General features: G+C 36.4%; 1 protein-coding gene across 1 annotated transcript; it reads left to right on the top strand.

Moving 5' to 3' along the window:
• The first annotated feature begins 1,066 nt into the window (after positions 1-1,066).
• Positions 1,067-3,823, top strand: LOC128194023 (uncharacterized). Its single transcript, XM_052868498.1, has 4 exons — positions 1,067-2,989; positions 3,070-3,293; positions 3,371-3,628; positions 3,698-3,823. The coding sequence occupies exons 1-4, from the start codon at positions 1,190-1,192 to the stop codon at positions 3,708-3,710; spliced, it is 2,295 nt and encodes a 764-aa protein (XP_052724458.1). The 5' UTR covers positions 1,067-1,189; the 3' UTR covers positions 3,711-3,823.
• Positions 3,824-16,481: the final 12,658 nt, after the last annotated feature.

Here is a 16,481-nt window from a genome sequence, read left to right as displayed (position 1 = left end):
CAGTTAATGGGATTTTTATTACGTACCTAATTAAGTTTGAATTTTAGTTAATATTCACATGATTGATGATGTCTTAAAAACAGGATTACCTCACGAAGAGGAAATTTTATTTGACAAAGAAATTAAATACAGCTTCTCAACACCCAATAGTAAATAAAAAAAAAGAGAATAATAATTAATGGTGGGTAAAAAAGATAAAATAATAACTATAATACCAAACACAATACTTTTGAAATATTAGTTTAATATAATAATAATTTAAATCAATATTATGCCAATAATTATAATCAATGTCTTGAATATTATTTTATCTATTTTTCTGTAAATCAAGACATTTTCTATAAATCAAGACATTTTCTTTTCATATTTTGTTCCTTGTCAATCAATTCTTAATTAAGACAAGATTGTCATAATATTACAATGTGGGTATATAATATACACCCGTGAAAGAAAAAAAGGGGAGCCGAAAAATAAAGAGACACTATGAAATAATAGAGAAAGACCCTATGAAATAATAGAAATAGAAAAAAGTACGAGAGAGAATAAAAAAAAAGTAAGTTCTCACGCTAAAGGTACCATTCTTTTTCTCTTTTCGTTGAAGATCTTTCTAAAGATATTATTTTTTAGGCTTAATACCTCTTTTTGTCCCTCTTTTTAAGGGAAATGTTCAATTTCGTCCTACCTTTTTCAAAAAGTTCAATGTGATCCCACGTTGTGAAAAAAAGTGTCCAAGTTAATCCTTTTTGGTCACGGCGTTAAAAATTTAACGATCCTGCTGACAGCATGGATTGATGTGTGCAACGTGGCTTTTTAACTTGGAAACGTGGCAGTGACAGTGTTTTTCACTAACTGAGAACGTGGCAGTGGGCAGTGATTAAAAATCTGAGTGTTAGGGTTTGGTTTGGGTAATTCAAAATCGCGATTTGGGGATAAGCATTTTGGAGGACCTGTAAATCCAAATTGGGTGATCTTAAAGGTGAAATCTGTAAAGGAAATCCAATTCCGCAAATCAAATCAGGTTAGGTTTTTCGAAAATGTTTTCATTGTTGTCGCGTTTGAGGGGGTTTAACTGTGGGTGAAATTGTTTTGTGTGAAAATTGTCTTCTTTTGATGCATGATAGTGGTCCCATAGGTCTTACTTTAACTGAAATTAGTGGTCCCCGTTTGCATTTGCAGGGTTCGGGTAGGGATGTCTGATGACATGTTTCGGGTAGTGGTCCACCATGGTGGGACCTTGATCAAAGAAGTCCCCTTTAATTATATAGGCGGAGATATAGTTAATTGGGACGTAGACCCCGATAAATGGTGTTATTTTGGAGTATTAGGTTCACTTAACCATATGGGATACATGCAAGTAGAAGAATTATATTACAGTGTCCAACATGTTCTACATAAGGTTGATGATGATAAAGGAGCTATGAACATGATGAATGTGGCTAAGTATTTAGGGGAAGTGAACCTGTATGTTGTGCATGGGGTGGACGAAGCAACTATCTTAGAAAATGATGAGAATGAGATTCTTTTGCTATGTGAAGGTCATGCAGAGAGTGGTGAGGATAGTGGCGTAGGAGGAGAAGCACAAGTTGAGGGTGGTGAGGAAGGAATGGAAGACGTAGTGGAGGGTGCAGTGGAGGTTGAGAATGAGTATGCAGTGGATGTTGAGAATGAGGATGCACGGGATGTTGAGAATGTAAGTGAAGGATTGGAGGTTCACAATGAGGATTTACTGGATGTTGACAATGAGGATTGGTTGGATGTTGAGCATGACGATGCATTGGAGGTTGAGAAGGAGGATTCAGTGTATAATGAGGATGTTCAGCATGAGGATGCAGAAGATGATGATGTTGCAGTGGAGGTTGAGAATGAGGATGAAGTTGAGGATGTAAGTGAAGAAGCATTAGAAGTGGATAATGAGGCTGAAATTGAGGTCGAAAGTGAAGAAGAAGTGGAAGTGAACAGTGATGATGCAGCAGGAATGGATGATCTGAGTGGTGATGAATACGTGGATGATGAAGACAGTGAAAAAGAAACCCAACAATGTAGGGGTTTGTCAGATGATGATTGGGAGTCTGATAAGCTTTTAACTCCTGAAAATAGTGCAAGTGAGGAGGATGACAATGATGATACAATAGATGTAGGTCCTTTCTCAAAATATGCAAAGCAGAAGTCCATGGCAGATTACAAGTGGGAAGTGGACACTATTTTTACTGACAGGGAAGAGTTTAAGGATGCTATTAGAAGGTATGCTGTTCATGCTGGGAGGGATCTAAAATTTATCAAAAATGATAACCGTAGGGTTAGGGTGACATGCATGGGTGGACAAGGTAAGTGCCCATGGCTAGCTTATTGTGGTTATTTGCCGTCACGAAAAATTTGGCAATTGAGGAAGATAATTGATACTCATAGTTGTAGTAGACAACTTAATATTAAACTGATGAATGCTAAGTGGTTAAGTCAGCAAATAGATAGATCTTTAGTTGAGAATCCTAGTTTAAAGGTGAATGATATTCGTACTAAAGCATTAAGAAAATGGAATACAAATGTTTCAATATCCAAGGCAAGAAGGGCAAAGTTAATTGCCACAAGACAGGTTGAAGGAGATTTCATAGAACAATATAAAAGGGTGTACGACTATGGACATGAGCTGTTGAGGTGTAATCCAGGATCAACAGTGCAAATTAAAGTTGACTCTCATAATGGTGACCCAATATTTCAAAGAATGTATGTTTGTCTCAAAGCTTGTAAAGATAGTTTCATAAGTTGTAGGCCCATTATATGTTTAGACGGATGTTTTTTGAAAGGTGTTTACAAGGGGGAGCTGCTGACTGCTGTTGGTAGGGACCCAAACGACCAAATGCTACCCCTTGCCTATGCAGTAGTAGAAGTGGAGAACAAAGACAGCTGGACATGGTTTTTGCAATTGTTAATTGAAGACCTCGGGGGCAATGAAGTATGTGGAGGGTGCACATGGATGTCAGACCAGCAGAAGGTATAATGTGCAACTTATTTTCATTTTTAGTTAATGATTTTGTATAGGATATGGTTTTATTACTAAACTTAATTGTGCAGGGGTTAGTCTTAGCTATCCAAGAGCTTTTGCCTCGGGCAGAACAAAGATACTGTGTAAGGCACCTCTATGCAAACTTTAGGAAAAGATTTGGTGGGCAGGTATTAAAAAATCTGATGTGGAGTGCTGCAACCACCACATATCCCCAGGCTTGGGAGAGAGAAATGCTGAAAATTAAAGAAGTCAATGTTGAAGCATATAAATACCTCATAGCCATTCCCCCAAGGTAACCCATTAGCCATTATATACACATTATTGTCCTAGATGCATTGTAACCCATTTGAGAATTCTTTTTTTGAACAGGTTTTGGTCAAGGTCTCGCTTCACAGCTCAACCAATGTGTGATACCCTTGATAACAACATCACTGAAGCTTTCAACAGTGTCCTCATTCATGCAAGAGGAAAACCAATTATCACAATGATGGAGGATATCAGAGTGTATCTCATGAAAAGGTGGGCCACCAACAGAAGCAAGGTGGCATCTATGGACTTCACAATATGCCCAAAGATAAAGAAGAGGCTTCAGAAAGAATGTAATTTGTCTAGATTTTGGCTGCCAAGGTAATCTTATCACCACAATTTATATACATTTTGTTATTTACGTTCATTGATGTGCTTTATTTCTTTCAGCTGGGCTGCATGAAAGATTTTTGAGGTTAGGCACACTTCATCTGTTGGGAACAAGTTCACAGTGGATCTGGACACTAAAGAGTGTAGCTGCAGAAAGTGGATGATCAGTGGCATCCCATGCTGTCATGCAATTGCAGCAATGAACTACTGTAATGTTCATCCAGAAAATTTTATACCCACTTGCTTCAGAAGATCCACATATGAAGAGGTGTATGCGTCCATAATTTTTTCACTCAATGGTCCCCAACTATGGCAAACCACAAATTTCAATGATGTACTACCACCACTGATGAGGAAGTTGCCTGGGAGGCCAAAAAAAAAACGCAAGTTGGAGGCATGGGAGTTAACTAAGGACGACAGTCAAATGCGTGTTGGAGGGCATTGGAAAAAGTGTACCATTTGCTGTCAGACAAAGCACAACAGGAATAACTGCCCTTTACGGCCCCAACTTCCAGAAGCAAACCAACCACCAGAAGCAAACCAGCCACCAGAAGCAACCCAGCCACCAGAAGCAACCCAGCCACCAGAACCAAGCCAGCCAACACAACCAACCCAGTCACCAGAAACAACACAACCAACCCAGCCACCTCCAACTTCCCAATCATCCCGTCCACCAAAATTCAGAGTCAGAAGAAAAGATAAATAGATGAATTGGTTTATTATGTATTGTACTGTCTTTATTTTGGTAACATACATGTTTTGTCTTTTTAGATGAATTGGATGTTATATGTATTCAATATCATGTACTTTGGTGACAAACCTGTACTGCCTTTATTTAATGAATCAAAGTGCTTTCATCATGTTTTGGTCAAAGCTTGTATTTAGATTTGTAATATGTGCCATTAGTCCTCAGTCATATGCATTATTGGGTTGACCTGTTTCAACATTTTTAAACCAAATGGGGGACTGATTCGAACATTTTCTACATTGCATTGCATAACTGATGTTACACCAACCAAAACACATTCGCATTGTGAACGTACTTTTTTCAACCATCCAAATACATAACAGCTATTAAGCCAACTTATAACAAACACCCAAATTCACGATCTAACTAAATCAACCTAACCACAACTTCAAAATTACAAGGTCAACCACAATACACACACAAAGCTACAACTAACAACTTCATAATTTTCTGGATTTTCTGCAAATCCTTCACTGCATTTTCCAGCTCACTTATTCTCTTCAAAATTGTGCTATCTTTTTCATCCATGTTGTCTTCACAACACCACTTGAAAAAGTTACAGCAGCTCCCAATTGAAGATCCACCCTGTTATTCACCATGTTAGGGAATCTATGAACAAATGCATCAAATCAACTCAAGAAAACATTAACTGAGAAGGGTATACTTCAAACCTTGTAATGAGGACAACCCCAAAAATTTCTCCCAGCATTCTTCGTAGTTCTGGCCACTTTCATTACTGCAATATCACCACAGTAACAAGTAGGGATTACCCCACCTCCCCTACAAGCACCACCATGGGACGAACAAGAAGATCCTTTGGCCTAACTTTTCGAAAACGAAGAACACCCTTGGGAACCCATTCTTAATCCTCAAAGACCAACTCGAATACCCAAACCAAACCCTAACACTCAGATTTTTAATCACTGCCCACTGCCACGTTCTCAGTTAGTGAAAAACACTGTCACTGCCACGTTTCCAAGTTAAAAAGCCACGTTGCACACATCAATCCATGCTGTCAGCAGGATCGTTAAATTTTTAACGCCGTGACCAAAAAGGATTAACTTGGATACTTTTTCACAACGTGGGACCACATTGAACTTTTTGAATAAGGTAGGACGAAATTGAACATTTCCCTTAAAAAGAGGGACAAAAAGAGGTATTAAGCCTATTTTTTACTACACACCAATAATGTTTTTCATAAAAAAAGTATCTTCTCTCCTTTATTTGGTATGGGTTATATTTCCTGCATCACGTGATATTTATTTATTTTATAAAAAAATAAACAAATTTAAAATAAATAAAAAATATTTCTTATCACTTATTTTCTCATAATTTTCAAAATAAAAGATTTTCTTCAAAAAAAAATGATGTCAATCCTAATCGAGTTCACTTTTCAAAAATCCAAAATAATTTATAATAATTTTCAAACAAACTTAGAAACCTTTTTTTAGATAAAGAACTCCCGTGATATGTGATTGTCCATCATAAATGGATATATGTAGGAGCAAAGTTAATATTTGTCGGTTCATAAAACAAAAAAAATATTTTTTTGTTTCTTAATAGTTTCTTTATATTATTTTTTTTAGGAAAAATTAAACATTTTGAAAATCCACATCCACTTTATACATTTAATTAAAGGTACTGTCTTTGGGCAGGTGCCATAGGGTACTAACACCTTCCTTACGCGTAACCGATTCCCGAACTTAAAATCTAGTTTTCGCAGATATGTCTTATTTTATGATTTTTCATAGTTTTTTCATAATTAAATTATGGTGGCGACTCTCAAAATATTTTTTTCAAACCCATTTATTTTTCGATTCGCCGTCCCGTCGCGATCTTGGTTGCGACACCGGCAACTAACTACTTAGCGGAATTTTATTTTTTTTCACAAATTTCTTATAAATAAATAAATTATAATATATTCATAACATGTAACTATTTATAAAACAAGTATCATTTTATAGATTGATCTACATTCAGTTATAGAAGGATTCATGATCATTTTTTTCTATAATACAATTTTTATTACTGTAATTTTCTCTAACCTATTTACTAATAAATATTATTTCATAAGAAAAAAAATTACACTAGAAACAAAAAAGTATTTTTACAAGATATTACTTTATTTTATAAAATACATAAATTTCAATTAAATATAATTGTTTTGAAATTTAATTTTAATTTTTTAACGGCTAAAATTTAATGAAAGTAATTAAATAATATTAACGAAATACAAAAATTTAATATAACGATATCAGTTTATTGAATGAATTACCATTTTCAATATTTATCCATATTTTAATTATTTTTTTAATAATCTAAAGTTTAATACTCTAAAATATTAATTAATTTTTGTATACATAAAATAAATAATAAAACATATATTTACATAATTTTTTCTTTCATTACTTTTCAAGTATAATAATCATTTTAAAAAATATTAATACAAATATTATATTTATTAATTATTAAAATATCAATAAAAATAATAACACCTTAGATTTTCAATTAAAAGAAATAAAAAATTAAATACATTTCTATTATTTATTGATCTTATAGAAAATACTAAAAAAAATCTATGGTTTCATTCAAATTACATTTGAAATAAATGTTTAAATATGGTTGGTTATGTTATTTAGAATGTACAGTAAATAGAAGTCAAAGCTGTAAATTTAAAAATAATGAATGGTATAAATATATATTTTATCATTTATTGTGTAATTATTTAAAACATTTAATTATTATTTTAAATAATCAAAATTAATATTATTAAAAAAATAAATTTTAGATTGTTAAAAGTTAGTTGAAATATAAATAAATATTATAAAAGTTAACTATATTAATAAATTAAAATAATATTTTCATTAATAATATTTTTTTTGTAATGTGTTCATTTATAAGTAAGAAAAATTTCATAGTATTCCTTTTTATATGAAAAAAGTTATGAAATATGAAGATGAAAAAGAAAATATAACTATTAAATATGAAGATAAAATAGAAAATTCTTAAAAAATATTAATGATTTTTCGAAAAAGAAAATTAAGTGTATTTATTTGCTAATTAATCTTAATAGTCAATTTAAAATAAAATAAAAAATCAAAATAAGAATATATAATTTTATTTATTTGATGTAAAAGTGTTAAAATAGACCATTCGATCTGGTGTAGTCCGTCCGATCATATATTGGTCACTTAAACCATGAGTGAAATTTTATTCTATTTCTATATAAAGAATTAAATCTACACCTATTTATTTGTTAGAGTTATAACATATAAATATACTATAAGTCTTAGTTGAATTTGTGATCATAATAGCGTTATTAATTAGGTGACAATTTACCACGTGACAATTGATCACATGCAGCTTTTATAATTGTGGAATATAGAAGATAAATTTTGAATTAAGTCAATATAAGTATTAAATGAAAATTCATATAAAGGAAGGGTAAAAAAAAGGAAAGGTGGAAGGGTTCAACTCGGTTAACAATCGAAAAAAAAGTCACGATTTTTTTTAATTAAAAAAAATCGAAGCAATAAATCTAACAAAAATAATAATAATTTGATTTTTACCATGGTTCTGTTAGGACATGACACCAGTTTTCAAAACAATCAAAATTAGAGAATTGTCCATAAGACTGTCAACTAAATATCAACCTGCAACGTCGGGATTCTATGATAAAGATTTTGTAGAGAACTGAAGTCATAGACTTTGCATAAAGTTCTATTAGTTGAAAAGTATGAAATTATTAGTTTCATAAGACTCTATGATAATGATTCTACAAATAATCGATGTTATAAACCTTGTTCTAACATTAAATTTGAAAAGTATGGTTATCAACACCTTTTTAGGTCTCGATTTTAATTTAACCGAGGCTTAAAGCAACGCATGGATTCAATTTTTGATGAAACTAAAGCGTAATAGGCACACTAAAAGCCTTTTTGTCCTATTGAATAATAAAACAATGGACGAAAATATTACACGATTTTGGTTTTAGTCTCTACTCGAAATTTTGATGGTTTTTAATTCTCACAGTATTAAAACTATTAGTATTAATCCTTAAAAATGAACGGCGTCAACTTTTAGTTGATCTGGCAAACGGCGAGACCACGTCTTCTTCTTAAGTATCTGTCACGTTGCTTCTTCGTCATCTCAGTTGGGGGCAACGCTGAGTTCTTCTTTTTCGTCATCTGAGATTAACCAATTCACCAAAGGCTCCCTATCATCCTTCTCGTCAATCCTCAACGCCACTTTCAACTCCTTCAACCCTTGTGCTGCAAATTCGAACCTTCCACTCCTCAACGCTTCCTTCACACTTTCTAACATCTTGTTCAACCCCACAACGATTCCAACCAGCCCTAGGAGCTCCTTCTTCACCTTTAGCTCCTCTTTCTTCACCTTCATTTCCGACACAACCTCGCGCACCTCGACATCGATCGGTTGGTCGGAGAGGAGTCGGATAATGGCGGTGACGTCGTCGAAGACCTCGCGAGTCTGTGAAACGGCATCGTTGCAAAGAAAGAAGAGGCGCGCGAAGTCTTCACGGTGTGAGACGAGGTAGGACTGGACCTGAGAGCGGATCTGGAGGGACTGCGACTCGAGGCGCTGGATCAGGAGGTGCAGATCGGGCGCTAATAGAGGGGAGGTTGGGTCCGAGAGGTCCTGCGCCGAGAGAAGGTCGCGGAAGTTGATATTGTCGAAGAGAGACTCCATCGATGGTGCTAGCACGGTGGCGAAGATGGCGGAGACTGCTAACGTGCGCTTGGAGTGCGTGTTTGTGTGGAGGGTGTTAGCTTGATAGGTGCGTTTGGACTTGATGGACTTTTGGTTTCAGCTCTGCGTGACATTGGTTAATCTGAGATGACGAAAAAGAAGAATTCAGCTTTGCACCAACTGAGATGACGAAGAAGCAACGTGGCAAATACTTAAGAAGAAGACGTGGTCTTGCCGTTTGCCAGATGAACTAAAAGTTGACTCCGTCCATTTTTAAGGATTAATACTAATAGTTTCAATACTATGAGGACTAAAAACCATCAAAGTTTCGAGTAAGGAATAAAACCAAAATCGTGTGATACTTAAGAGACGAAAAACATATTTAACCCTAAAACAATATAAAAATTGATTTTGAGTATCATTTATTGTACAAACTTTAATGGTAACATTATTAAAATTAAAAAGGATAAACATTGTTTAAGTATGATTTGACGTGGGGTGTGTTCACTTGAATGAGTATATCTGAGAGGGAGTGGATGAATTTAAAGAAATTGGAGAATAAATTGTGTTGTTTTGTTTTAAGGGATTTGAAGATAATTAAAAGTGAATTTGAAAATAAAATTTGTGAAATATTTGACTTTTTATAGTAGATTAAAAAAGTGTTTTAAATGATATAATATGAAGATACCTAATTGTCGTTTGTGGTAAAAATAATATGAAATGATATTTTAGAGTTATGTATTTTTTGAAATTTTTTATTACAAATAATAATGTAAAAATTTAATAAATAATTAGTACAATAATTTCATAAATATATAATGTTTGGGAAAACCCTAAACATTCAATAATTGTTTAGATGACTAAAATGGAACCAGTTATTGGTGGCTGTAATCGGTTACAGTCCACCAACTCAGATCATGCAATCCATTATATGGATGGAATTAGATACCAGAGTTTGGAATCGATTACAGTGGACCATGCAAATAACCTCAAAACTCCATCAAGCTACCAATGTCAATCGGTTGATCTGAAATGGGATACACTGATACTTAAAAATATAAAGCACTGAATTCGAGGTCAGGCTGCCTCCTCAGAAAAGGCAAGGTAAGAAATGAAATACTTTTTTTCCTCCCCTCTCTCCAATGCACAGTCCAAACATATAAGCTGATGACTCAAAATATTCTCCCGAATAGGTGGCACACAGGCCAAATAACATAATAACAAATCCTAACCAACTCTTTCTAGAACAATGGAAAACCAACAGTATTGGACAAAAAGGTCAAACAGACGTAATCCACTAATGATGAATGAAATCATCCCAACTCAACGGTTTCTTAGACACCCTCTTGGGCCTAGAATCAGCTCCCTTACCAACTTGTGTATCAATACCTTCCCCTTCGACAAGGACCTTGTCCTCAAGGTCATAAATCAGTTTGAGTTCGTCCCACTTCTCCCAAGAAGTATCATCCGGAGACAGCCCGTGCCATTGAACCAAGGCCATATGCGTAGGGGTGCCATCTATGGGCACTGTTTTCAAATCCAGAATTGCTAGAGGGGTGATCAAGGGACTGCTATCCACTAAGTCAGGCGGAAAGAGGTCAAACTGAGTAGGAATTGGCCCTTCATGACGTTTCAGCATTGAACAGTGAAAAACGTTGTGTATTTTGGATGATGAAGGGAGCTCTAGTCTGTAAGCCACAGGTCCGATGCGTTCAATAACTTTATAAGGACCATAAAAGCGCTTGGCTAGCTTATGATACTTGTGACCAGAAATGGAAACCTGCTTATATGGCTGAAGTTTCAAATAAACCCATGTCTTTTCTTCAAAAACCACTTCCCTACGTTTCGAATCTGCTTGTTTCTTCATGCGACTTTGTGCCTTAAGCAAATTGCGACGTAAAAGGGACAAAATCTCTTCGCGAGAAGAAAGGACAGCATCACAACCTGCATTTGATGAAGTACCTTCTATGTATGATGGCAAGGATGGGGGTGGCTTTCCATAGACCACTTCAAACGGAGTCACTCCTGACCCAAAATGCCAAGAAGTGTTGTAATGGTACTCTGCCCATGGAAGATACTTGAACCAAAGACTTGGCTTTTGATGAACAAAGGCACGCAGATATTGCTCAATAGTACGATTCATAACCTCCGTTTGCCCATCCGTTTGAGGATGATATGAGGAACTCATCCGAAGGAGCGTTCCACTGAACTTGAATAAATAAGACCAAAACCGGCTAATGAAAACTGGGTCTCTATCAGAAACGATGCTCTTTGGCAACCCATGATGTTTACACACCATAGAGACAAACAACTCTACCACCTTGTAAGCTGTAAAGCCTGAATTAAGTGCCTCCAAATGGACTGACTTCGAAAATCGGTCTACTACTACCAATAACACCGTGTAACCGTTAGATGGCGGAAGTCCGGTCACAAAATCTAGTGAGATATCCTCCCACACTCTGGAAGGAATAGGTAAAGGATGCAAGAGTCCCCCAGGTCTTGCTATGCTATACTTGGTCTGCTGGCAAGCGACGCACTGAGAAACAAACGCCTTAGTGTCCTTAGCCATGGATCCCCAAAAAAAATTAGTGCTGATCCTCTTCAAAGTTTTGCTGACCCCCGCATGACCCCCAACAGGAGTCTCATGGAATTCTCGTAACAGTAAGGGAATAAATTTGGACTGATTACTGATCCAAATCTTTCCACGATACAGAAGCAAATCGCCAATCCAACGAAAAAGAGGATAAGAGGAGGGATTCGATAGTACTTTATCCTTCATAAGAATGAATTCAGAGTCCAATAATCGTGATTTCTTCAACTCATTTAAGAACACAAACTGTGGGGTAGAGAGCATATGTAACTCACCCTGAAGTGGACAATCGGATCGCGAAAGTGCATCCGCCACCACGTTCAATCTCCCCGGTTTGTACTGCATCTCGTAGTCATAACCCAGCAACTTTACAAGATAGTGTTGTTGTTCCGGGGTCTGAATGACTTGCGTCAAGAGCTCTTTCAAACTTCTCTGATCAGTTTGAATGATGAAAAAATGTCCCAACAAATACTGTCGCCATCGTTTCACTGCACTAGTGATGGCGTAGAGCTCTCGGACGTACGCGGAGGACTTAGACAATCGAGGACAGAACACCTTGCTAAAGTAAGAAATTGGTCGATTGGCTTGAGTCAAAACTGCACCCATGGCTGTCCCTGATGCATCTGTTTGGACATAAAAAGTCTTATCAAAATCCGGCAAAGCTAAGACTGTGATGTTGGTCATGGTAGATTTCAGAGAGTCGAAAGCCTTCTGAGCATGGGTAGACCACTGAAATTGCCCCTTTTTAAGTAGATCGGTAAGAGGTTGGGCTATGGCTGCATAATGACGAACAAATTTTTGGTAAAAACCGGTCAAACCCAAAAACCCACGTAGCCCTTTGGTGTAGGTAGGAACTGGCCATTTAACCATAGCCTCAATTTTTCCAGGATCGGGAGACACTCCCCCATTAGAAACTATATGCCCCAAGTATGCAATCTGTGTCTGAAAGAAGGAACACTTGTGAGGTTGCAAGAAGAAACTATTACTTGCCAAAATCTCGAATACCTGGCGCAGATGAGTCAAGTGTTGATCAAAGTCAGCACTGAATACCAAAATATCATCAAAGAAGACAATAACTGTTCTACGCAATAGAGGCCTGAAAATATCATTCATGGTAGATTGGAATGTTGTCGGGGCGTTGCACAATCCGAATGGCATTACACAATATTCGTAATGTCCATCGTGAGTCCGGAAGGCTGTCTTGGGAATATCAGAGGGTTGAAGGCGAATTTGATGGAAACCTGAAGTCAAATCCAATTTCGAAAAGCATCGAGCAGAACCCAATTCATCCAACAACTCCTCTACCGTAGGAAGTGGGAAACGGTCCTTGACCGTAATGGCATTCAAAGCGCGGTAATCCACACACATACGCCAAGTCCATCTTTCTTCTTCAGAAGGAGAACCGGAGAAGAAAATGGACTTGAACTTGGCTGAATCCAACCAGAGGCAATCATTTTGGAAACCTGTCTTTCAATCTCAAGTTTCTGAAAATGCGGATATTTGTAAGGTCGAACATTGACTGGTTGTGAATTAGGGAGCAACGGAATTGCATGATCAGTATTTCGGGGTGGAGGCAGTGAAGAGGGTTCAAAGAAAAGTGATGTGAAGGAAGAAAGTAAATCACGTACTTTAGGATTAGGATGATCTGGAAGTGTGTTTGGAGTAGAAGAAGGCCTTACCACCAATGAGAAAAACTGGGCTGTTGGATCTGCTCGAGCAACCCGTTTGAGTTGATGCAGGGAAAGAGAGGCGGGCTACGGTCCAGAATCTCCCTTAAGCTCAATAATGGATTGGTTGAATACAAACTTCATAGTGAGTGTTTGATAGTCCATTAAGATGGGCCCTAATTGCTTTAACCATTGGGCCCCAAGAACCACATCGGATCCGCCCATATCAAGCACGTAAAGAGCAATGTGGAACGAATGCCCTTGGATCAATAACTCCACTGAAGGACAAACCTGTGTACACGCCAGTTCTTCCCCACTTCCAACCAAGACCTTAAGGGGGGCAGTAGGGGATTGGGCCAAGCCCAAACGAGTAGCTACTTCTTTTTGGATGAAATTGTATGTGCTACCCCCGTCTACCAACACACGGATCGGGTGAGCTGCAATGTGTCCCGTTAATCGGAGTGTCTCTGGAGCTCCAGTACCCGATAAAGAATGTAAGCTGATTTGGGCTGGAGGGTCCAACAAGTCCACAGGTGAGGTATCCAATTCAGGGTCCCGATCTGAAAATGGTGGATCCGGAAGGGAGCCACTGACTGGATCATCTTCCTCAGAAATAAAAAGGAAGAAACGAGCTGGGCACCGATGCGACCGTGAATACTTCTGATTGCAATTAAAGCACAACCCCTTCTCGCGGCGGTCTGCCATCTCAGCTTTAGTTAATTGGCGGTAACGAGTCTTGGGGGTAGGAGTAGGCAATAAGGGAGGAAAAGCTCTTGGTGGTTGTTGCGGTGGAGCGACGGTAACGGTGCGGGTCAACGGGGGAGAGTACCAAGAGTTGAGTGGCCTAGGTCGCTGCACCCTGGAGATATCCAACAACATCTCCTCTTGTAACCAGGCCAAGCCCACCGCCGTGGACATCGATTGAGGTTGTTGTGCCACCACCTCACGTTGGATCTCCGGCTTAAGACCGGAGAGGAAGCAACTCAGAAAGGAAAGACGGCGACAAACCCGTGACGCGATTCACGGTGGCTTCGAACTCAGTGAGGTAAGAAGAAACAGAGGAAGTTTGGGACAGCTTAAAGAGCTTACCTCTAGGATCTTCAAACGCAGTGGGGGCGAATCTGGCTTCCAAAGCTTGTAAGAGGTGAGGCCATGCGAGGATCTGACCATTCCGATACATCCACTGGAACCAAGCTAAGGCAGCACCATCAAGGTAGAAGGAAGCCACGGTAATGCGTTCTTCTTCCAGAGTATTGTGATACTCGAAGAATTGAGAGATCTTGAATATCCACCCTACTCTGGATCTGTACCATCGAAGCGGGAAACATCTAGTTTCAAGAAGTGGCGTTGAGAAGAGGTATTATCGAAGGAGTGAGGATGGCGAGGGGAAGAAGAAGTGGAATAGAAGTAAAATGTTTAAATGGGAAAAGAAGAAACGTGAAAGTGAATGTTGTTTTGGTTTAGCAAAGACATGTAGCAATGACACATGCAAGGATATGTAAATTCTTTTGGGGCAAAATATACATTTCAAACACAATCCCTTCAAATCACGCTTCTGAATCACTCAAACCGAATACCATTTAATTTCAAAATTCATCTATGCAAATTAACGTAAACAATAAATTCACTTAAAGCGAACACAATGTAAAAGTGGCATATTTGAAAACCTTTTAAATATTAACTATTTTTTCTTCATCTTTTGTTTTAGGTATATATTCTTTGGTAGACATTATTGATATCTTTCAATTTTCCTAGAGTCGTGTGCATATGTATATGACGTGTCTATTAAAAATAACAACATACACACACATATATATATATATATATATATTTTTTTAAATTGGATGCTTGAAAATAACAATATACATTGGATGCTTGAAATTTTTAAATACTAATAGAAATATTTTTATTAGAGTGTCATTAAAAAACAAAATCTTCACGTTTAAATTGAACTAATTAAATTTGTGTGCAGTAAAAAGAAAATTAGACATTAGAAATGGGCTATGTGCAATTTGAAGTATTTTCTTTATCTTTTTAAAAGTGATATTTTAGTTTCTGATTTTGGACAACGTTAAAATTTTGTTCGTTTGGCAAACGATACTCCACTTAGACTGCCACGTGTTTAATTTTATTTTTTAAATTAAAATTAACTTTTTCATAAAAATCAACAATGCTTTTTACCCTTAAAAAAAGGTTTTTTTTAAGAGTAAAAAAACCTTTAAATGGATATTTAAGCAAAAACCTCACTAGACAAGAGGAACCACCACCAACAATCTAAACATTCACATAACACGACCCCACTCGACAAAGTAGGACAAAGTATATTATTGGAAAATTAAATGGATATTTAAGCAAAAAAAAATTCTACTCTTTTTATCAACGAATAAATCCAATGACAATAACCATTTTAAATTATTAATTCTACATGATAAAGGAAGGAAAAGTGAAAGTTGTGAATCGTAGTGATGAAAGTGTTGACAAATGGTGTGTTTGTGATTAGAGCGTGAATGAAATTTCGGAGGTGAAGATGATGGAGAAGATGAGTGAGTTGGATGACTGTCGTGAGGATGACAGAGTGTTGGGTGAAAAATAAAGATGATGGGTGTTGAAAATGAAGATATAAAGATAATGAACAAAAAGATGAAAATGATGAAAAGGGAAAGGGAAGGTGGTGTTGATGGAGAGAAAGAAGATGAAAATGTTGATGGTGGAAACAGGGTGAAGAAAGAAAATAAAAAACCTTAGATAAAGAAACATTTCTTTTTAAGGTTAAAATACATTGTTAAATATAAGTTTAATTAAAAAAATAAATACATGACAACACGTGTCACTATACCTTATTATTTAAGCAGAATGTCATTTATTATTATGTAAGTGAATTTTAAGTTTAAAATCAGAAAATAAAACATTAAATTTCAAAAGATGAAGATTAAAATATAAAAGTAGAAAAATGAATTGGAGGGAAGATATCAAATTTTTATAAAAGTAAATAATCATGTATAATACCATTTTTGGGTGTATCGAAAGGAGACTCACCTGAGAAGACAGAAACACCGATAACTCAATTATATAAGAGATTAACACCACTCTTTCCAAAATCTTAAGGTAATGAATTAACGAGTCTTTTAT

This window comes from Vigna angularis, chromosome 9 (assembly GCF_016808095.1).
Source record: "Vigna angularis cultivar LongXiaoDou No.4 chromosome 9, ASM1680809v1, whole genome shotgun sequence".
Lineage (NCBI taxonomy): Eukaryota > Viridiplantae > Streptophyta > Magnoliopsida > Fabales > Fabaceae > Vigna > Vigna angularis.
The sequence above is the reverse complement of the archived record's forward strand: the minus strand, read 5'-3'. Positions and strand labels throughout refer to the sequence as shown.

Bases quoted from the DNA above. Each gene is read 5' to 3' on its own strand.
- LOC128194023 (XM_052868498.1), top strand. From the start codon at position 1,190: ATGTCTGATGACATGTTTCGGGTAGTGGTCCACCATGGTGGGACCTTG. The intron at 2,990-3,069 runs GTATAATGTGCA...TTAATTGTGCAG, and splicing joins GGATGTCAGACCAGCAGAAG to GGGTTAGTCTTAGCTATCCA. The intron at 3,294-3,370 runs GTAACCCATTAG...TTTTTTGAACAG, and splicing joins CTCATAGCCATTCCCCCAAG to GTTTTGGTCAAGGTCTCGCT.